Source organism: Pelodiscus sinensis, chromosome 21 (assembly GCF_049634645.1).
Source record: "Pelodiscus sinensis isolate JC-2024 chromosome 21, ASM4963464v1, whole genome shotgun sequence".
Lineage (NCBI taxonomy): Eukaryota > Metazoa > Chordata > Testudines > Trionychidae > Pelodiscus > Pelodiscus sinensis.
Window position 1 is genome coordinate 15,674,450 of NC_134731.1, and position 21,077 is coordinate 15,695,526.

Sequence of the window (21,077 nt, forward strand, 5' to 3'; positions counted from 1 at the left end):
CTTTCCCTCCCCAGCTCCCAGCCCAGTGGAAAAGAAGAATCTTCAGAAGGAGCAGCCCAGAAGGGAGCACGCCCGGGTGTGGTATGTGGTGCCTGATCCTCATGAGCTGGGAGATGCTGCCCTTAGCCCCACCCTTTCTGCCTGAGGCCCCTGGGAGCCAAGCCCCCCACTGTAGGAGCAGGCCCCTCGCTCATCCTCACACTCTGAGCAGGCTGCGCCCTAGCCCTGGAGCATGGGGAGGGTGGGCAGCTCCAGTCTTCCTGGCTCCAGCCTCCACGCAGCTGAAGCCCCAGGAGACTGGAGGGAGCTGTGCTGAAAGGGGGGGCGGGGCCTGGGAGTGGAGTATGGGCGGAGCCAGCCAGGCAGTTTGGGAAGGCATTGCCTTCCTCTGCCTCCGATACCCACCAGCCGTCCGAGCTCACGGGCCCAGTCCGAGGCGGGTGCTGTGCTCAGCCTGACCGCCTTGGAAGAAGTGAGTGTGTTGAGCAGCGCCTGCCGCCATGCATGTAGCTAACCGGCCGCGTAGGGCTCGGACTGTGCTCGCCAGCCACAAGCTCGGGCGTGCAGGCCGGGTGTCCACCTCCAAGCTGGCGCAGAACCTGCAGACCCGGCTTGTTTCCTGCAAGGAAGGTTGGAGCCTCTGTCTTCGCAGTGACCACAACCGGTGGCAAGATTTACAGCCCTGCCCAGCTTGCTGGGCTGGTCCCACCTGCCAGCCAGGCCTGGAACCTGCGCCCCTCCCTGCCTCCTCCACCCTCTGCATTCCACAGCTGTTGGCTGCAGGGGCAGCTGCCTTCTAGGAACATCTTTCCCCGTGACCTGGGGATCTAGCCTGGGGAGCGCTGGGCCGGGGCAGCTGGGACTCCCCTTCTCTCCCAGTGACTGTGGCCTGCGAGTGCTGCTACTGCTCCAGGTCTCCCCGTTCTGGCCCCAAAGGGAGCCGGCCTGTTCCCCATGCAGGCACCGCCCCCGGGAATGGAGGAGCAGGGGACTGCTGGGGACTGAATCCTCCCGCTGCTGCTGGCTGGTAGCAAGCAGCTGGAACACACCAGCGTCTCGAGTCCCTCGTCCCTGGCCTAGCCCAGCTCACATGAGCAGGGGGATGCTTTTGATGGCCTGGCTGGGCAGAGTCCCTCCCCATCTCCATCCCACCAATCCTGCTGGGAGCTTGCCTTAGCCCCAGGGAGGCCCTGCGAGGTTGGGGGAAGAACCCAAGTCTCCAGCCCTTAGTGAGATTGTCGCAGTGCTTCTGGCGCCCAGGCCTCCCGGTCCCCCTCTCTGCCTGCATCGGCCAAGCATGAGCCTCCCAACGGTCAGCCGGCAGCGGAACCCAGCAGAGGTTCCCGTCTCGCTCACACGCTTGGCGGGACCCAGAAGAGTGAAGGAGAGTCTGCGCTCTTTGGCCGAATGTAGAGGAGCAGGCCCTGTCGAGGGCGGAAGGAGCAAGGGCCTGGAGCTAATCTCTGCAGGCTGGCGAGAGAGGCCTGCTGAAGAGACACCTGCTGCAGTACAAGTATGGGGTCGATCCTCTCTCTGACCCCCTCCGAGTCGCCAACCCAAGGCAGAGGAGACCGGAATCTTTGGTCTGGCCAAGGGCTAACGCTTGCTGTGCATGCCAACCCCACCTCTGGTTGAAAGGCTGGAGGTCAGGCCCGGTGGAAGAACCAAGCAAGGTGCCACCCTTCCCTAAAGAACTGAGCTGTGGTGCAGAAGACTGAGAAATGTCTCTCCTGCATCTCTGCCTTTCCCCCCTGTTGGTCTCCCCTCTCTCTTCGTGCTGTGTCCCAGGAAACAGCGGGAAGAATAAACCTCCGAGTCCATGAACACTTGGGAGAGGGGGTCAGGATCATCCTGCAGAAGAACGTCCAGAGCTCGGGGTTCAGGACCTCACCCTTCAAATCAGGCTGTCGAGTCCACAGGTCCTCAGGAGGAGAAGAGAGCTGGGGACTCGCGGAGAATGAACTGGGAACTTGCCCAGGGTCACACAGATGAGCCTGTTGCAGAGCTGGGACTAGACTCCAGGTCTCCTGAGACCACATTGGTACCAAAAGGCTGCGCATTCATCCCTCTCTGCCTTGCCAGCTGGTCTGCTTTGCGGGTGGGGGTGGCCCCTGTCACTTGTACCCCCTCTTCTCTTTGGGTTGGTATCTTCAGGAGTTCCATGAGGACCCTGATTGCCTAGCTACGTGGGGAAAAAACACATTGTTCCCCACCCACACAGTGCTCCCCGCGCGCTCTGGCCATGGCTCCCCTCTGAATACAAGTTACAACAAGGGCAGGGTTTAAAGTCACATGCTAAAGGGGAGTAGCTCTGGTCTGCTCCTCCAGCGTGCATACCACCCCCTCTGAAGGGCTGTGCTTCACCCCCCCCCCCTCCGGTAAGCTCCTCCCCAGTCCGGGTGGCCCCTCCCCCACGTGAATCCTCTTCCCCTTAGGAGCCCCCTAAAAGGGCAGTGCAAACCACTTCCTTGGGGAAGACGCGTCCAGCTGAGCTCTAACCACGGGGGACAGAGCCCTCGTTCAGACTCGCACTTGGCATTTTCTGCGGGCAGGCTTAGGTGCAAGGAACACCTGCACTATCTGTATCTAAAGCCTCTGAAGTGTGATTCGCAGGCTCCCCAGGCCAGCCCAGGGAGGGCCCTACCTGCAGGGGGGATCCTGGTGTCCGCTGGGTTTCGGGTTCCTGCAGGCTCAGTTGAGCTCAAGCCCGAGAGCTGCTGCTGTTTGGGAACTTTTCAGGGTCCTGCGGGGTGTCTTGGCCCTGTAGGAGAGTGCGATTGAGCTTCCCTGCCTGGTCCTTTTGGCTCAGCCTATAACTTCAGCCGGAGAGGGACTGCTGAGATTCCCCATGCCGTGTGGCCGTGGCGAAACGCTGCTTCCTGCCCACGGGCCTGTCTGTCCCCCCGGAGAGGAGAGGGAAGCGTGCTGCGATGGAATTCTGGGCTGAGTCCAGAAGCAGCCCAGCTAGATCCCATCTATACTGGCCGAGTCGACGCTCCGCCAGACCCTTGCCTGCGATCTGAGTGCAGCACGGTGGTGCCGCTCCTCTCCTGCAGTTCAGAGAGTGATAAGCAAACTGAAGCAGGGCCTCTGCTGTCTGCTCCGTCCTAGGCTGGTCCTGGCTACCATGGCTCCAGGCCCTGAGTCTGCCCGTCGGGTCATTCAAACGGCTCCCGCCCTGGCTGTTCTGAATCTGACGGGAGGCATGAGGGTGGGATCGCTTGGCACAGGCCCAAGCCCGTTCCCCTCCCTCTTCTTGCATCTCGTAACAGCTGGGGAGGTGTCCTTGTGGCCTGGCTCCTCGCGGACTCAGGTTAGTGCCGTGGGGGTGTGAATGGCAGGATCTCGCGCCTCGCTGGGCCTCGTTCCTTGTGCTTATTGCTTCACGTCAGGAGCTCTGGGCCTGATGCAGTTATCCCTGGGTGAGGCTCCCCTTGCTGCGCTCCTCAGGAGGCCAGACCAGAGGGTCATCGTGGCCCCTTCTGGCCTTCAGAATCCACACATCTCTTCCAGACCATCGGCTTGAAACGCCATGTTGCTAAGGCGACACTGCTGAGGGGTGGGGGAGTCTCTTGTGTGGACTGGGGCTAGTTCCCCTGTGGCGACAGGTCTTGGGCTGTAACTTGGTCCCGTTGGTATTCGTGGGAGTTCAGGCAGTGACTTAGTGCAGTCAGGGTTTGCCCTCTGAAAATGGCCCTTTCGATTGCAGGCCGGCGCAATGGCGTCGCTACGTGCTGATCTTTTACCCCCCAAGGCAGCTTTTCCTCTCCCCTCAGCCTGCCCAGAACGGTTAGTCGCCCTTCCATACCGCTCAGCAGTGTGGCGTTAGCAACAAGGCGTTTCAAGCCGATGGGGGAGCGTGCAGATCCGGCCACACCCCTAGGAGAAAACTGGCTGATCTGGCAGGCGAGCGCCCCTGGATTCTGCAGGACACAAAATCAGCTCTTGGAGGTTCTAAGAGACCAAGTTGTCAGATGTCCGGAGTCAAGGGAGGGACCTGAAACAGCAGAACTTTGCCCTCTTGGCCAAGCAATGTCCCCTTGGCAAAAGTGCCTGGCACTCCCTCCCTGCTTCCTACGCTGGAAAATGACTCTGCGTGAATGGGACTCGCGTCCCCATGAGGCCCAGTCCCTGCGCATCCACAGCTGCTCTCCTCTGTGATCAGAGTAAGTGGTAACTCCCAGGTGTTCCTCTTAGCATTTCCGAGCTGCTGGGGAGAGTGCTAGGACCTGTCTGGACTGTTCATCAGCCCTAGGCCGGTTGATTGAGTTGCCTTTAGAGATATGGTGCTCGGCCACACCCGAGCCGGAGCCCTCGGCCTGTTGGATGGTGCCGGGCTTACAGGGTGGCAGACTTGGAAGAGGACAGGGTCACGCAGGTGGAACTGCCCCATTGAGCCTTCGCTTTTGAGGACCCTGCAGGAAATGCCCAGAGCGCACGTGTGCGGCAGAGGGAAATGCCTTTGAGCGAGGTGAACTGAGAAACCCTGACCTGAGGATGCCGCAAGCCAGATGAACGTAGACCCCACAGAGAGCAAGTCTGCCCTTGCAGGGACTGAGACGGTGGGTGGGGAAGCCTGGAGCACCCCCCACTGAAACGCTGCGGTACTGTGGTAGGCCGAGTTCTCCCTGCAAGCCCCTTCTGAGTGGGCCTTTGCCTGGGACCGTTGGCTTCCCCGCTTTGCTGGCTGGGAGGGGGGAAGAGGAGAATGGACAAGGAAGAATTACTCACCGGTAATAGCCTTATCTGGGCACTCCTCTTTCCCCCACCCTGCCCCCCTCCAGCTCCTGGGGGCTGCAGGTCTCTGGCTTTTCAGTGGGGAGCGAGTGGCCGCGGGTGCTAGGCCTGCTGTGACCAAGTCCTCTCTCTTGCCCTCCGCTAGGTGGAGTCCGACCGTCAATTGTGCAAATGTTTCCCTTCACAGGCTGGTGGAAGAGCCTGTTGGCCTCTGTGGCGGGCCCAGTTGCGGGTAAGGAGCAGGGTCACCCTGCCATCGGGTCAGGCGGCACCGTGTGCCACTGCCGGGGCCCCAGCCTGTTTCCCAGGTGACCCCTCACGGGCTCTTGGCTCCCAGCCTCCATCCCACACCGAGCCAATCCTCCTCCAGCCTGTGAGCTGTTTGCTGGGGAGCCCCGTGAGCGCTGAATCCCAGGGTCACCTGGTCTGCTGGAGCAGTCGAACCCCGAGCTGCCCAGCGCCCATTGCAACTGGGCCTGGACATGTCGGGGCCCCTCTGCCAAACCCAGCTCTGGCGTTCTGCAACTGGGGTGGTCTGCAGGATGCTCCCCCAGCTCCATGGGCATGTTTTAGGGGTGGGGGGCATCGCCGTTGCAGGTGGAGGAGGGTGAACTCCTCCTCCCACTGCCCATGTTTCAGCGCTGGGGTGGGGAAGCCTCCAGGAGGTGTTTTGCCTGAGGGAGGAGGGTGGTGAAATGCGGCTGGCCCCACAGCTGTGCCAGCGAGGGCAAGAAGCTGATCTCTGAGAGCTCTTTGGTGTCCTACCTGATAGGAGCTGGAGGTCTCCCTCCGGCTGCCCGTGGGACCCAGGGCACCACCAGCGTGGCACTTTGTGGCCTCTGCCAAGACGGCCACGTAGGTGAGCACGGGGCCGAGCCCCGAGGAGGATCCTAGCCCCGAGTCGGGGGATGGGGAGGGATCCATTCCTATGCTGACGGGCGAGCAGAGGGGCTGCAGTGGGGCACACGTGCTTGCGCTGGCTCTCTACTTGGGGAGAACTCGCTCAGGGCGAACCCAAGGGTTGGGCCCAGATCCTCACAGGTACAACTCTCCTGGAGTCTGGCCTGGCTGAATACCTCTGGCGGGCCTGGGCCTCCCTCTCCAGGACGATTCATTAGGCATCCCTAATCCCAGGGATGCCCCCTGCTTATTTTGGAAATCCCAGTGGCTTGTGCTCCGTGGGAGGAGCCAGCTGTGAGAAGGTCCCACGAAAGGCCTGTCCTGGCTGAGGAAGGGTTTGCTTTCCTGCCCCGAATGCCAGGCTGTGTCCCTGCACGCCCCAGAGACTGCTCTGCCTAGCGCCTGTCTGTGAGCTGCTTTTGTAACGTTGGGATACGTGAGGTCTGCGCCGTTGCCGTGTGGATGGTCTTGAGACAGTGGAGCAAGACACTGGGGCTGTGTCCAGACTCAGGGTTTTTTTCGAAAAAAGTAGCCTTTTTCGAAAAAACTTCACCTGCGTCTAGACTGCAGCTGCGTTCTTTCGAAATTAAATCAAAAGAACGCGGCTTTTCTTTCGCCAGCGGTAAACCTCATTTCACGAGGAAGAACGCCTTTTTTTGAAAGTGCTCTTTCGAAAAAATAGTGATAGAGATGTAGCCGTGTTAGTCTGGTGTAGCTGAAACAAAATACAGGACTATGTAGCACTTTAAAGACTAACAAGATGGTTTATTAGATGATGAGCTTTCGTGGGCCAGACCCACTTCCTCAGATCAAATAGTGGAAGAAAATAGTCACAACCATATATACCAAAGGATACAATTTAAAAAAATGAACACACATGAAAAGGACAAATCACATTACAGAACAGAAGGGGGATTTGGGGGGGGGGGGGAGAAGGAATGTGAATGCCAGTGAGTTAATGATATTAGAGGTGGGGAAGGGGAAATGTCTGTGAGTTAATAGAATTAGAGGTGATAATTAGGGAAGCTATCTTTGTAATGTGTAAGATAGCCGGGGTCTGTGCGGAGAGTGTCGAATTTTAGCATGAATGCCAGTTCAGAGGATTCCCTTTCAAGTGCAGATTTGAATGTCTTCTGAAGTAGGATGCAGGTTAGCAGGTCATTGAGACTGTGTCCTTTCTGGTTGAAATGAAAAGCAACTGTTTTTTCTTGGTTAGGCCCACTTGTCATCACCTACAGCTCCCAACTTATACCTGTCCAACACATTATCAATAGATTACAGCCTATACTGGAACAGGACACTAAACTCCAAGAAGCTCTGGGAGACAGACCCATAGTCTCCTATAGACAACCACCTAATCTCAAGATGATTCTTACCAACAACCACAGGACATACCACACTAATACCAACCCTGGTACTTTCCCTTGCAACAAACCCCGCTGCCAGCTTTGTCCACATATTCACTCTGCTGATACCATTATTGGGCCTAACCAAGTGAGTTACAAGATCAAAAATACATATTCCTGCGCCTCCAGAAATATAATCTATGCTATCATGTGCCGAAAGTGTCCGTCTGCTATGTACATTGGACAAACGTCTCAGACACTTCGCCAAAGAATCAATGCCCACAAAACAGACATTAGACAGGATCACAAAGAAAAAACAGTTGCTTGTCATTTCAACCAGAAAGGACACAGTCTCAATGACCTGCTAACCTGCATCCTACTTCAGAAGACATTCAAATCTGCACTTGAAAGGGAATCCTCTGAACTGGCATTCATGCTAAAATTCGACACTCTCCGCACAGACCCCGGCTATCTTACACATTACAAAGATAGCTTCCCCAATTATCACCTCTAATTCTATTAACTCACAGACATTTCCCCTTCCCCACCTCTAATATCATTAACTCACTGGCATTCACATTCCTTCCCCCCCCCCCCCAAATCCCCCTTCTGTTCTGTAATGTGATTTGTCCTTTTCATGTGTGTTCATTTTTTTAAATTGTATCCTTTGGTATATATGGTTGTGACTATTTTCTTCCACTATTTGATCTGAGGAAGTGGGTCTGGCCCACGAAAGCTCATCATCTAATAAACCATCTTGTTAGTCTTTAAAGTGCTACATAGTCCTGTATTTTCTTTCGAAAAAAGGCGTTCTTGAATGCCAACAGGGCTTTTTAGAAAGAGAGCATCCAGACTCACTCGCCGCTTTCTTTCGGAAAAGCGGCTTGCTTTTTCAAAAGTACTGCTTGCAGTCTAGACGCTCTTTTTTGAAAGAGGCTTGCAGTCTAGACATAGCCTGGGGCTGGGAAGGTGCTAGGCCTCCAGCTGCCTAGCGTCGCCTGCAGGACGTGGGCAGGGCACAGTCCGGAACGTACCAGAAGGCCAGAGAGGATCCTGAATCTGTTTAGATGAGCCGAGCCACGGCTGCTCTCCCTGACGCCAGAGGGAGCCATGACTGGCCACCCCTCTCTGGTAGCCCTGTGCGGGGGTAGCTTTGACAGCCCAGTCTTTATCTACTTGGCATTTACTGGGTGACATGTTCTGGCCTGTGTTGTGCAGGTCTGACTACATGAGCCCCGGCCCCTTTTTGGGCCTGAAAATGCATGTTTCCTGCCCCCAGAGCATCTGAGCCCTGTCAGAATGGCCTCGCTGCAATAACTTGCTCCAGCTCTAACCCTTTCCCCTTCTCCTCAGCAGGCTGGCCTGCCGCTGCTCTGCTTTGCTCTCTCTCCTTAGCCTGCTCTCGCGCATGTTGCCCCTCCTGGAGGCTTCATTTCCCTCTGAGCTTTTTCTTTCTTCCCTCCCCGTCTTCAGTGACCCCGAGCGAGCCCGAGCAGGTGGTGAGGAAATACGCGGAAGAGCTGAGAGGAGCCCCTGCGGATGAGGTGAGTGCGAGGAATCGCAGGCGTCTCGGGCAACGGCATCTCTCCCCTCAGCAGGGAGGAGTGGTGAAGGGCTGGGCGCGAGGTCTGCCGTAGCGTATTGGGCAAGGCTCAGGTAAAACCTGCCCCGTTCTTTAGACTGTTTGCCGGATCCACGGCTGGCCACTTCACTGCCCCCTGCCAGCTGAGGCTCTGGTCGTATATAGGCAACTTCCCAATGGTCCTATCAACACTAGATAACCAGGCCTGTTGGTTGGAATTTCTTGCATCTGCCAGGCCTATGCACTGCCTGGAGCTCCCCGCATGTGAGTGGTGCGCCAGGGTCCCTGTTCCTACGGAGAGCTGACCATTGCTCGCTGCCTTTCTGTCAAGGGTGAACTGGAGCAGCCTGTGCGTCTCTGTATGGTAGGAGGCACCCACGTGAGTGCAAGGCAGTGGTGGAGGCAGACCCCCTGGTCCCAGCACCTGGGCTTGTAGGCAGGTAGACACACTCCAGAAGGCTGGGGCTAGACTTATTCAGGGGACCCCCTGTGCAGATTCTAATGCCTGCAGGGAAGAGCTGCAATGTGACATCTCAGCAGAATCTTTGCATCTCTGATGCTTGCTGCCAGCAGAGAGCTCCCTGGGGAAACTGCCTTGTTGAGCAACTTAACAAAATAACCCTCCGTGCCCTTGAGTCAGCTTTGCCTCCAGGAACTCGGAGGCAGGAAACAGGCGACTGCTCGAGACAGGACATTATACGAAGCGGCCCCCTTACTTAGCCTAATGCTCAAGTGTAAGAGGTTTGGCTTTAGAGCTGCAAAGGCGCAGGCTGCTCTGACAGAGACCGGACTATAGTGGTGCCTCCCAGCATTATGGAAAAAGACTGGTTTCCCTGCCCCCTCCTCCCCCTCTCCCCCCACACACAGGATAAACTTTCTAGCCGAGCCCCTCTTCGGCTGTGCGCTGGGTAGGACACGCGGGGATCCTTCAGGAGAGGTAGAAATGTTAATTGTGGAGACGCTCCTCTAGCGATCACACTGAGAGACCAGAAGAGTGAATGCTTTCCCAACAGATGACCGGGGGTGGGGAGGCAGAGACTTCCTCAGACTTCAGAGGGGCTTAATGCCACTGAAGACTCCTTTCTCAATGGTCTCTCTGGCAAGCCGATGCCGCCGCAAGGTGAATGTTAGACGCAGCCTGATGCTGATGGTAAATGGCATTTCTTCTTGCTCTCTGTTTCAAGGACTGTATCATCTGCATGGAAAAGCTGGCCTCGCCCTCCGGCTACGCTGATGCCTGTGAGGGCAAGACGATCAAGCCGGAAGCGGTGGGGCGACTGACCAAATGCCAACACACTTTCCACCTGCTCTGTGTGTTGGCCATGTACACCAACGGAAACAAGGTACAGCAGCAGCTGGGCCCTACGAGACCTGGCAGGGTGGGGTCCTGGTCCATGTGGCCCTTTGTAGTGCTGGCGTCCTCGCTGCTGCCATGAAATCCCTCTGAGCGTGTCCCTTTTCACCCACAGGATGGCAGCCTTCAGTGCCCCTCCTGTAAAACCATCTACGGCGAAAAGACAGGCACGCAGCCGAAAGGGAAGATGGAGGTTTCGACGTTCACTCAGTCGCTTCCCGGCCACAAGGACTGTGGGACGATACAGATCGTGTACCACATTAGCCGGGGGATTCAGGTACGGGCTCCGAGTTCTGTCTGCACTCTGAGGTGCTGCTCCGGGTCTGACTCGCCTAGGCTCCGGCGTAATGCACCTCGTCAGGATAAGGAGCTAGAGCTAGTCTCTGCCACGGAGGAGCCTGGAATGGCCAAGGCGTGGGGAACGCCTCTCTCAACTCTTGCAAGCGCCAGCCATCGTACCGCACCGATGTGTCCCTCTTCCCTCGCTCGGCCCCGGGCCGATGGAATTCCTGCCGAGGGCGAAGGGTTTGGGTCGGGCTCCGAAGGGTTAGATGGATTCCCATCCTTCTGAGCCCCAGGGCGGGAGGAGAGCGACTGAAGCTGAAGGAACCCGTGGGGCTAACGTGGCATGAGGAAGCCTAGGGTGGAAATATGGAGGTTTTGAACCACCAGAGAAGGGAGGTTTTGGTACCTAGGCCTACAGTTAGCGCGTTCAGAACAAACTTTGAATTGCATAACGAGCCATTGAGAGCCTGGCTGTTCACTGTGGTGTGGCTTAGTCCGTGCCGCGTGTCGCGCTTGTGTAGCTGGGGGATGTTGGGAAGCGGTTATTTTACTAATTGTGTAACCGCAACAGTTCTTACTCAGTTCACCCTGGGGACGGGGCCAGGAGCTAGTGCGCTCCCGGGGAGCCCCCACCACCCCACGCAGCTGCTTCTGCCACCCCATGCAGACCGGCTCCCGCCTGCCACCCTGCACTGCTGTCTCTGATGCAGGGGTGGCAGCTGCCCCTGTCCGCGAGGGCCGAGCTCCCCATGCTCAGAGGCTGCTCCAGCATCCCCACACAGGCCAGCTTCTGCCTGCTGCCCCACGCTGCTGCCTCTGTCTGGGGGGGCGTGCCTCAGCGTTGTAAGCTGGCTGTCTAACTGCCGGTGCCCAGACAGCTGCGTTGGGTTGCTCAATCAGTCTTCTTGGTTTAATTTTTGTCCCTATATCAAGGTCTTCCCTTGCTCAGGAGCCTCATGGCTTGATCCCCCCCATTGCCATTAACATCTGTGAAAAGTAGCCTTTGCACTCCCCTGGGTGGCGGCTCTCATGCGGGGTGCGGTGGAGGAGAATCGATCTCTGGGTGTCTTGCACAAACCTTAGGTGGTTCCGTCAGTAAACTAGGCCTGGCCAAGCTGCACAGGTTGGATTCGGACCCTTACAGCTCGTCTACACAGAGCCCGAATGCGGCGCTGGGGGTGGTATATGTAAAGCACATGAACTGATCCAGGTAGATCCTCGGTGGGCACCAAAAGCTACGTTGGCTCACACTGGGGAAATGTTTAGTGCACCCCAAAGGGATCTGCATGGACTAACACACACAGCATGCTGGCGAGCGCTAGAAACCACACCCCTGCAGCGTGTAGACAAGCCCCCGGTTTCCCCCAAAGCAGCAAAACGTTGAGATGGGACCGACTGTCAATAACGCCAGCCCCTGGTTCCATCACACTGCCCCTGCATGAACCTGCACCCCGCCCATAGTCCTCCCCTCTTGCTGTGAGCCGCGGCGCCAGCCCAGTGTGCGGCTGGCGCAGATTCTGGGTTAAGGAGCTGCCCTCTGCTTTGCCAGCAGGAATGCCAGAGAGGTGCAGCTGATAGCAGGATGTGGGGCAGATATGAAGGGTGGCGCTGGGAGGAGGGGGAGCACGGGGCAGAGAGACAGGTGGGGGGGGCAGGCTCTAGGGTGCAGTGGGAGGGGGATCTAGGAGGCAGTAATGCCCCTCTCCCTCTCCTGACTTGGTGCAGCAGGGAGGGGCCGGATTTAAGCAGTTGGGAAACCGTCTGTCTGTGCCACCGGGCAGTGCAGGAGCCTGGACTGGTGCAGAGTTGATCGACTGCCTTTGTCTGTTGCAGGGGCCGGAGCATCCCAACCCGGGGACGCCATACACAGCCAGAGGCTTCCCCCGTTACTGCTACCTGCCCGATAACGAGAAAGGCAGAAAGGTAATTCCAGGCCTGCTGCCAGTGGTACCGTCTCCAGGAGCCGGCACTGGCCTGAGTTTGGCCTTACTCCAGGGGGCTGCAAGGACTGATGCTAGGTCTCCCCGGAGCTGCGCCCCCTCTTCCAGCCGGTGCAGCAGCTGTGTGAATGGGGGGTTCTTAGGTGTGCAGGTCACGAGGGGCCTCGGTCCATGGCTGGTGTGTCCTCTGTCCTGCCTAGAGGCTGGCACGCAGGAGGCGGGACATGCTCTCTGCGAGGGAGGGGTCCAGGGCCTGGGACTCCCCTTGAGTTCAGTGGGTGCTGACGCTCCGTCCCCAGCAGGGTTGGTCCCTTTGGTAGCCACCAGGACAGTTGGGTGAAGGGGGCAGTTTGCTAAGGCGAGGGGAGGGGGGAAGAACATTGGGAGCCATCGGTGCTCGCTTGTCCCCGACCAGACTGGGCTGGGAGCAGCCCCTCTCCCCCGGCACCGCAGGGCTCCAGCGAGGGAGATTTTAACGGCTGTTTCACTGGAGAAATCTGCCCCGTGCAGTTCATCCGCAGGTCACCCCCTTGTCTCCTCTGCGGGTAGCAGCGAAGGACTGAGCTGTGTCTAGGAGTGGCTGGGGCACTGCCTGGATCCAGAGGGAGCAGGAAGGATGGGGGGGGGGATCGTCCTGCACCAGCGAGGTCGGGAACAGAGCCCTACTCTCCAGAAACAGCCTGGTGCCCTGTCCACTAGGCCACGCTGCCTTGGCTAGGAGGGACCTGTGGGGGGTCCCACGCTGCCTTGGAAGGAGGGACCTGTGGGGGGGAGTGAGCCCTGCGTGGAGGTGCAAGGGAGGGCGAGATCCGAGTGAACCAGCCTGGAGCAGAGATTGCTCGGCCTGTACAGTCTTGCTCCACTCCCGGCTCTGCTGGGCGCACTGACCTGAAAGCAGCCTGGGGGGCCTGCAACCTGTGGTGCTCTAATCTGGCATTCCCCTTCCCCGCTCTAGGTCCTGGACCTGCTGAGGGTGGCCTGGAAGAGACGCCTGATTTTCACAGTGGGCACGTCCAGCACGACGGGCGAGAGCAACACGGTGGTGTGGAACGAGATCCACCACAAGACGGAGATGGACACGAACCTCAGTGGCCACGGCTACCCCGACCCCAACTACCTGGACAATGTGCTGGCGGAGCTGGCAGCTCAGGGCGTCACCGAGGACGGCGTGGGCCAGTGACTCGCCTCCGTCCCGGCGCCACGTAACGTCTGTGCAATGCACAGCCAGTGCCTATGCACCCTCCCGCGGGCTGCTAGCGCACTTTCTCCTGTTGCCTTAAGTCCCTCTATGGAATCGCGTGTCCCAGTGGGAGCAATAACACGGTTTTTGGGAGCCACGCCTGGACAGTCTGTTTTCTGGAGAGCAGGTTATTTTTGTATAAGCCAAGGGGCCTGAGTGGGGTGTCTCGGGCATTACACGGGAGCACGCATGCTGCAAATTGGGCCTGCTGGGAGGGTGTGGCTGATGGGTGGTCCCGGGCCAGGGGGGTGTAGCTGCCCGAGCGCTGCTCCCTCGCTGCGCAGCGGGACGAGCAGCAATGGCCGCACGAAACGTCCGTGCGGCTCCTAACCTCTGCTCCGACACTTCCAAGTGCATCCTCCCCCCGCCCCCGGGTAGCTGGTTTAACACATCCGCTTCTGTGCCGTGGTCATAATAAATGCTGCATCGCTATGGAGAGTTGTCGGTAGCCTGGAAATAATCTCGCGTCCGCTGCTTTCGGTTCTGGTGTGTACGCAGGGCCCCTCGCGGGAGTTCAGGCCCAGGGGCGGGGTTGGCCCAGATTGTTCTGCGGGCTCACTTAAATGCCCCGATGGGCGCCACGGCGCCCGCGAGCACCACGTTGGGGACCACTGCTCTAATGTCACTGGTGTATCGACTTCCTCTCCCAGGGGCGTTGAGACCAGTGAGATGTAGGTTATTCCGGGGGGGCTTCTGCACCAAACAATTAAAAATCCTGTGCATGAGATTTTAAAAAAAGCTGAAATTTTATTTCTCAAAATAACACAAAACCATCACGCCTGTTTCAGTTGTTTCAAAACACCCGTCAGTCATGTGTAAGAATGTGCGTACACAAAAAGTCCCTCCGGGCGCAGAGAGTTAAAGAAACCCCTGTGACAAGCCAGTCCCTATTTCTCTGCTCCTCTCCCCATCCCAGAGCCCACCTCTGCCCCCCCACCCGCCAGATACCCACACTCCTGTCCCCAGAGCCCAGCAGTGGGACCCTCTGACACCTGGCCCCTCGGAGCCCGAGGATCCGAAGGAGAAACAGCCTGATGGTCAGTCACAGGCTTTCACAGGCCAGTGGTCCTTGCGCCAGCTCGCAGCGTGGCAGGGAAATTGTGGGCACAGTGTCCTGCAGAATCCCCCCGGGCATACTAGGCAGGCAGAGGCCCGAGTGCAGACATCGCCTCCCTTACGTCAATGTCCTGGCTCTCCAAAGCCGTCACACATGGACCGTCCAATCCGTGCGAGCGCTGCTGGTGAGGTCGCATGCAGCTGATGCGAGGCTGTGCACAAGCAATGCCAATGCGGTGGCATCGTCCTGGTGACATATGTGGGTCGACTTAATTTGGGAGTGGTGCTGTGTCTGCTGTGTTACCCCCCCCCAAGAGGCAGTAACGAGGTCAGTGGAAGAAATCGGTGTCCCCCGGGGGTTCCTTTGTCAGGGCGATGTCTCGGGGGTGGGTTTTCAGACACAGCGGTGCCGAGGGAAGTTTTGTGTTTTAGCCTTTCATCCGAAGTACTAACTGTGTCTTATGTAACCTGGGAGCTCGGGGCCTTTTTCAGCCTGAAAGGTCCCATCTAGGTAAACCATGGTCGCCACCCAACCCTATCCCTGCCGTGCCCGAGCGACAATGGGAGTCATCCGTCTGCTGCAAGCCCCCTGCAGTGCAGCCCCGGGGCGCTGCCCGAGTCTCGCGGGGAGCAGCCTCCCACGCACACGCCCCAAGAAGCACAGACTGGTGCTTTGTTTCTTACCGAGCCCAGCGCGCCCTGGAGGGAGCTGGGCTGCAGCACTGCCTTGCTCTGAAGCATCCAAGCCTGGGGCCAAGTGTCCTAACAGGGAGCCCCTTGCCTCTGGGCCATTAGCCTAGGGCCAGCTGTAGCAGGGAAGATGCCGGCTCCTGTGACGCCTCCTCCAGGACACGTGCTCCAGAGCAGTAAAGCTGCAGGACATTTAGCCTGTTCTGGCACTTGGGCCATCTTCTCCGTCTTGGGCACCGGCGCCAAGCTGGATTTAAAGGGCCAGGGCTGCCCGCCCCAGGAAGGAGGCTGCAGGAGAGAATACCAGGTGGGTATTCTCAGGAACAGGGAAGAGGAAGCCAGCACAGAGCTGAGGGCGCAATGGAAACCAAGGGTGCTCCACCAAAAGGGAAGAAGTGAAAATCCGCACCGGCTGCTGAGGCTGCCTGGACTCGCCTTCGGGTGCGGTGCGATTGGGCATTAAGAGAGGTGGGGACAAGTTCCATTCTGGCAGCTGGGTTGGGCTTGTCCAAGCTGCCGAATCCTGAATCTTTCGGCGGCTCGGATTCCATACTGGCTAAGCCCAGAAGGAGCAGGGGTGGCTCGGTGGAGCAGTAGTCTCCGCCCTGCGTGGCTTTTGGGGGGCGGGGTGGAGGTCTGACCTTGCAGCTACTGCCCTAAAGTTACTGCCAGGAAGTTGCCCCAATTGAACTGAACTGGTTTAGAAACCAATGTGCCATAATCCAGCCCCCGCCCCCAACAGCCTGGCCAGGCCAGAGACTGAAAGAGATTCAGCTGTCTAGCCCCGGTTGTAGCGACTGGGGCCTGCTCTGAGCTTGGTCTGCATTGCAGCGGCCAGTGGGTTGGAGGGTTGTGGCGAAAGGCCGACCGGGAGCGGGAAGCAAGCCGGGAACAGCCTGGAGGGTGAAGGTAAACCAGGGCTGGGTCCCCAGCGTGTCCCCTCTCATCGCGGGGGGGTTGCAAGGTCAGTGCGAGGGAACCAGAAATAACCAAGCAGCAAGTTCATCAAACGCTGCCCAGCACTCACCCCAGGGCGCGGCGCTCAAACCACGGCGGGCTGCATGCCGGGGCAGCTGGCCCATGCCCTGGCTGGAATGCCCCGGGCAGGAGGAGCCCACGTGAAAGGCTCGGGTGCCGTTTAACCGCGAGCTGAGCTTGGTGTGCCAGCCCTGCCCTCCAAGGGAGCTATGCCGGGCAGGCGGTAGGCAGGATGGGTTTGCAGGCAAGGCATGAGACCGGGCATCGGCCTCCCCAGCCCTGGCCCAGATTTTCTAGCAGGGCTTTGGGCAAATCCCTGCCTAGCCTGATGCCTCAGTGTCCCCCCAGTGTAAAATGGGGGTCCTGACCTGCCTGTGGGGGAGATGAGGCTGGCCAGACACCGGTGTGGTGCCACAGGAAGGTCCGAGCTGAGGAGGCCAATGCAGGGCCGGGGGGTTAACTCCTACAACGCAGAGAGCTCCCGTGTGCGGTGCTTGTGTGAGCCGGCAAGCAGGCGCGTGGCTAGAGGGCAGGGCAGGGGAGCAGAGGAGCAGGACAGGCCTGACCAAAAAACCCCATTCGCTTGTCTGTCCCGAGACCCTCCCGCCTTTCCCTTCTCCCCACTTCATTCCTTGCAATTGCCCCTGTGGTTGGGAAGGCAACTCTTGGCGGGAGGGGCTTCGCCCCTGGGGCCGGACTCCCGGAAGAGCTGCTTGTCCTAGAGCCGGGGCCTAGGAGGCCAGCTGCCGGAGCAGGACCAGCCGGGGGGAGACGGTGTGTGGATAATGCTGGAGAGGACTCATTTTACTTATTATTTGTGTCTCAGCAGCACCGCTGGCCCCAGCCAGGATCAGGCCCCAAGTCAGGATCAGGCCCCATTGTGCCGTGCGCTGTACGGACCCAGCACGGGAGGCCGTCTCCGCCCTGAGGCGCTCGCTGTCGAAACCAGCCAGCCCCTGCTGGCCGCCACGTTCCGAGGCTGCAGCCCGGTAGAGAGCTGAGCCCTAGGCCACGAAGGGGCGGGGAAGGGCCATTGATATCTGTTTTCAGTGCAATCTCCTACGAGACGCCGGACTCCTGCCGCTGCTGCGGCCTTTCCCGGCATTGCACCCCCAGCGCCAGCCGAGCGTGCAAGAGGCGCCTTGACCCCAGTACGACCCGACCCCCCACGTCTCCCTGCAAAGCCAGGGCAGAGCGACCATCGCGGCAAAGGCGCAGGTCAGTGCACTAGCAGGCCTGCCTGGAGAGCACCACCGGCAGGGAAAGCAAACGGCAGCTTGCGGCGGACGAGGCTCCTTCCCCTCTGAGCGAGGTGGGTTAGCTGAACGGGCCCTGCAGTAAGGAATGCCGAGAATCCAGGTTCTCTAGCTGTCTGCGTGGGCGAGGCAGGGGCTTGGACTGGCCCTGTCAAGATGCCCCTGAAGCCTTTGAACTGGGCTGGCTGGCTCCAGGTGCAATGCCAAACAGTGAGTCAGAGCCAGGCACAGGAGTAGCCTGGGAGGAATGCCTACTGCCACCAAGCTCCCGGCCTTCCCTGGGAGCGGCCCTTGGCATTAGGACGCTCCGCGGAGACCTTCCCAAGTCCTCCTGCCGCGATGTTGGCAGGGCCAGCGCGAGGCGTGAGCTGTCGGTTCCCCGGCCCGTGACCCTGCACTTTATTATTGGTCCTGCCCCAGGCTCTAGCCTCCCACGCTGGAGAGTTCGACAACTGATTCTATTACATATTAAAACAATGGTTAGAAGTGCAAAGGATCACAACAGGACCCATGTCTCCTTGCGGCCTAGACTAATGAGGTCGAGAGCCGTCCGTCCATTTTAACCCAAGCGCCATTGTGAAACCTGGCGCGTGCGCTGCAGCGTGCAAGAGAGACGCTCGTGCAATAGACACACTCGTGCGTCACACCCTGTGGACGAACGGCCGCGTTGACAAATCTGGGTGTGTTAATGATGTTCATGTATGTTCAGCCGAGGCCTTGCAAAGCATCACGCCGGCCTTGGCTGTAAGCGGACTGGGTGCAGCCCATCAGCATGCCCGAGCTGTGCCCCCAAGCGCGCTGTGTCTGACCCACGGGACATGGTTGTTTCCTTTGGGTACCGCCTGCAACAGCCATAGGGCTGGCTCTTCCCTACGGCTCTTACATAGCTCTGCCCCCACCCTGTGAGCGCTCAGCGTGCACACGTTTGTGTCTGAACGGGGGAGCCCAGTGTGCGCACGTTTACCTGCTCTGAGCGAGAGCCAGCCCAGCAGCCGTTGTTATGGGGAGCCTACGGGACCCAGCGTTCTGCTGGGAATCCGGCTGGCCATAGACAGCCAGCATGGGAGCTGCAGCCTTAGCGACCCGGCCTCACGATGGCTGCATGGGCCTGCTAGCCTGTGCGCTTGTCCCCAGGAGAAGCAAACAGGCACCTGTTACCCACAGATCCCAAATGGGGCCAGGGCTAGCTGGCTGCATGGTGTAAATCGGCGTAGTCCTTTGCAGCACTGCAGATTTACACCTTCCTCCTGTGCAGAGGCCCACTGCCTGGGGCTGGGAATATCCCCGCGCTCTCAGCATGTGCTTTTCAGCAGGCGCGCTCAAAGTGCCTGCCAGAGGCAGGAGCGCGTGAAGTTATTCGGGGCAGATCCCACTGGAACCTGGGCCCCGCGGTCCCCTAACAAGGGACAGCAAAGAACCAGAGAGAGTCAATTGGTGGCGAGAGAGGTGACTTGAAGGGGGGCATAAAACGGAAGCCTGCCAACGACCTCCAAGAGACTTACTGGACGGAAGGGCTACAGCAATCTCAGCAGCTGGGGAAGCTGGCTCGCCTTCTGGGAGCCTGCTGTGTGGAGTTAGTGCGCGCGTGGGTCCCGTGGACAGTGCCTGTGTCCGGGTTATGCATGTGGCTTCTAGCCACTGAATGGCCTTTTTCACTGGTCAAATAGGGCCAGGACGGGGCCTTAGGAAGCGATGAGCAGATGCTGTTTCATTTGGCCCCAGCAGTGTGTGTGTCTGACGAAAAACCCCAGAGAGCATCTTCTTGGTGATTTTTCCCCTATATGCCCCGGAAACAACACAAATGCGCCTGTCTCTGGTTGTTACGGCAGGGCCCCTCTCGCCTTGCAGGAGGGCCGGGCTCTGGAGGGGTTAGCTCTGGGCTCTCTGGAATGGCAGGTGCCCTCATGGGTGTGAGGCGTTTCTAAGCCCCGAGGGAGCGGGATTAGCACGTCACCGCTGCATGCAGAGAACAGCTATGAAGTGCCTAAGGCAGCATGGGCCAGTGGCTAAAGGCACTGCCTGCTCTGCTACTTCCTCACTGAGTGACCTTGGGCAAGTCACTGGTGTCCTAAGTTTTCACCCCTTCATGTCGGTGCCCGGTGTTGGCCCTGTAAATGGCCTGGCTTGCAGAGGTGGCCCCTGGGAGCCACGAGGCTCAAATGCTGAACCGCTCATACTTAGAGAACACTTTGGTCTGCTCTGGAGGGTTCTGTGCCTCAGTTTCCCTGTGTCTAAAATGGGCATAACCTGTGCAAAGCCCCGGGACATGCACAAGTGAAAAGGTCTCGCCCCCCCCCCCCCCCCCACTAATCACCTCGTTTCTGTTCAGTCAGAGACCTGAGGCGTCAGGCTGAGCCCTGAAATCGAGCCCCAATTGGCCCCCGCTCGGCAGGACGGGTCAGACCACTCGAGATGGGCCCAAGAGGGGCAGGCTGAAGGGGTGGGTTCAGGACAGGGCCAAGACATTGGCCTGGGGCTCAGGGGATGTGTGTTTCAGGGCCGTAGCTACGGCCAGGCCAAATCGGTGCTGAGCTCCTGACTCTTGGCCCCAGCTGGGCATCCGTCAGCCTGGCCGCTTGGCTGTCCTGCCTGCAGCATGCATGGCTGCCCTGGTCTCTAGCCCCACCGGGGGGGCGGAGTCTCAAGGGGGCAGGTCTGGGCGGGGCTAGCACTGGGGTCAGAAACTGGGGCAGTGTGGCAGGGCTGCCTGCGGAGCAGTAAGGGGGAGAGGCAGGTCCCCCATTCCTCCTGCCCCCTCTTGCTAGGGCCCCAGATCCCTCCTGCCCCCCTCCTCTTCCTGACCCTTTCACCAAGGCACCAGATACCTCCTGCACCCCTTCCCCTCTGCCCAGGGCACCGGATCCCTCCTGCCCCCCCTTCCTGCCCCTCTCCCCAGGGCACCGGATCCCTCCCACCCTCCCAGGCTCTGAACCCCCTGGTACCTCCGCCCCTCCCTTCCTGGCCCTCTGCCCAGGGCACCAGATCCCTCCCACCCTCCATGGCGCCGAACCCCCCCGCACACCCAACCACCTGTGCCCAATAACTGGGCCCACCCAGTTCTCCTGTCCTGGCTATGCCACTGGTGCATTCAACCTCCAGTTCTGCCGCTGCCCCGCTGGGGGAACCGAGGAGATGGTGCTGGGGCACTGGTGTTCCCTACCCTGCCATGGGCCAAGTGCTCAAAGGGCCCCATGCCCATCAGGCACCCCCCTTGTGACGAGCCTGGCCCTTCACCTCCCTGTCTCCGTTCTCCGTCTGACGGGCAGCAATGGTCTCCCCCCTCCGAGGGCTCACTGCCCGGGTCGGCCCCCACGGGGGCTATGAAACTACAGAGCCCCCCTGAGCGTCATGGCTGTGAGCAAAGGGCCCGTTGGGATCCCCCTGCAGGACCAAGGCAGGGGAACCCACAGCTCGGCCTCCAGCCATCCCAGAGGAGTGGGGTTCGGCTTCAGGCCCCCATGAACGAACAGCGGAGCCGGGAGTCCGGGGGCGCTAGGCACAAGGAAACGTGGCCTCGCTGGCAAGCGGCCTGAGCCTGGCTGGGAGGCTGCAGGGCTGGGCTGGCCTGTGCCCCCGCCCGCCAGAGGGAATTGTCCTCATTCCCAGCCCAGCCTGGGAGCTTTGCTGAAGAACCAGCCCGACCTGTTCGCTCTGGGACCCGATCCCCCAGCAGGCCAGGCAGGAATGCAGGGGGCTGGGGCCTGGAGGGGGAG

The 21,077-nt window shown here is 59.4% G+C and overlaps 1 protein-coding gene across 7 annotated transcripts in view; it reads left to right on the forward strand.

Annotated features, from left to right (window-relative positions):
- DTX2 (deltex E3 ubiquitin ligase 2) overlaps nucleotides 1–13,818 on the forward strand; it is a 62,189-nt gene extending 48,371 nt beyond the window's left edge. For 6 of the 7 annotated variants that reach the window (XM_075904958.1, XM_075904959.1, XM_006117230.4 and 3 more), the window contains 5 exons: nucleotides 8,457–8,527; nucleotides 9,750–9,908; nucleotides 10,035–10,196; nucleotides 12,038–12,127; nucleotides 13,100–13,818. In XM_075904958.1, coding sequence (XP_075761073.1) covers nucleotides 8,457–8,527; nucleotides 9,750–9,908; nucleotides 10,035–10,196; nucleotides 12,038–12,127; nucleotides 13,100–13,324 — 707 coding nt within the window. In that variant the 3' untranslated portion in view covers nucleotides 13,325–13,818. Of the gene's footprint in view, nucleotides 1–4,882; nucleotides 4,970–8,456; nucleotides 8,528–9,749; nucleotides 9,909–10,034; nucleotides 10,197–12,037; nucleotides 12,128–13,099 lie in introns of all 7 variants that reach the window. The other variant, XM_075904960.1, reaches the window with a different exon arrangement.
- Nucleotides 13,819–21,077: the final 7,259 nt, after the last annotated feature.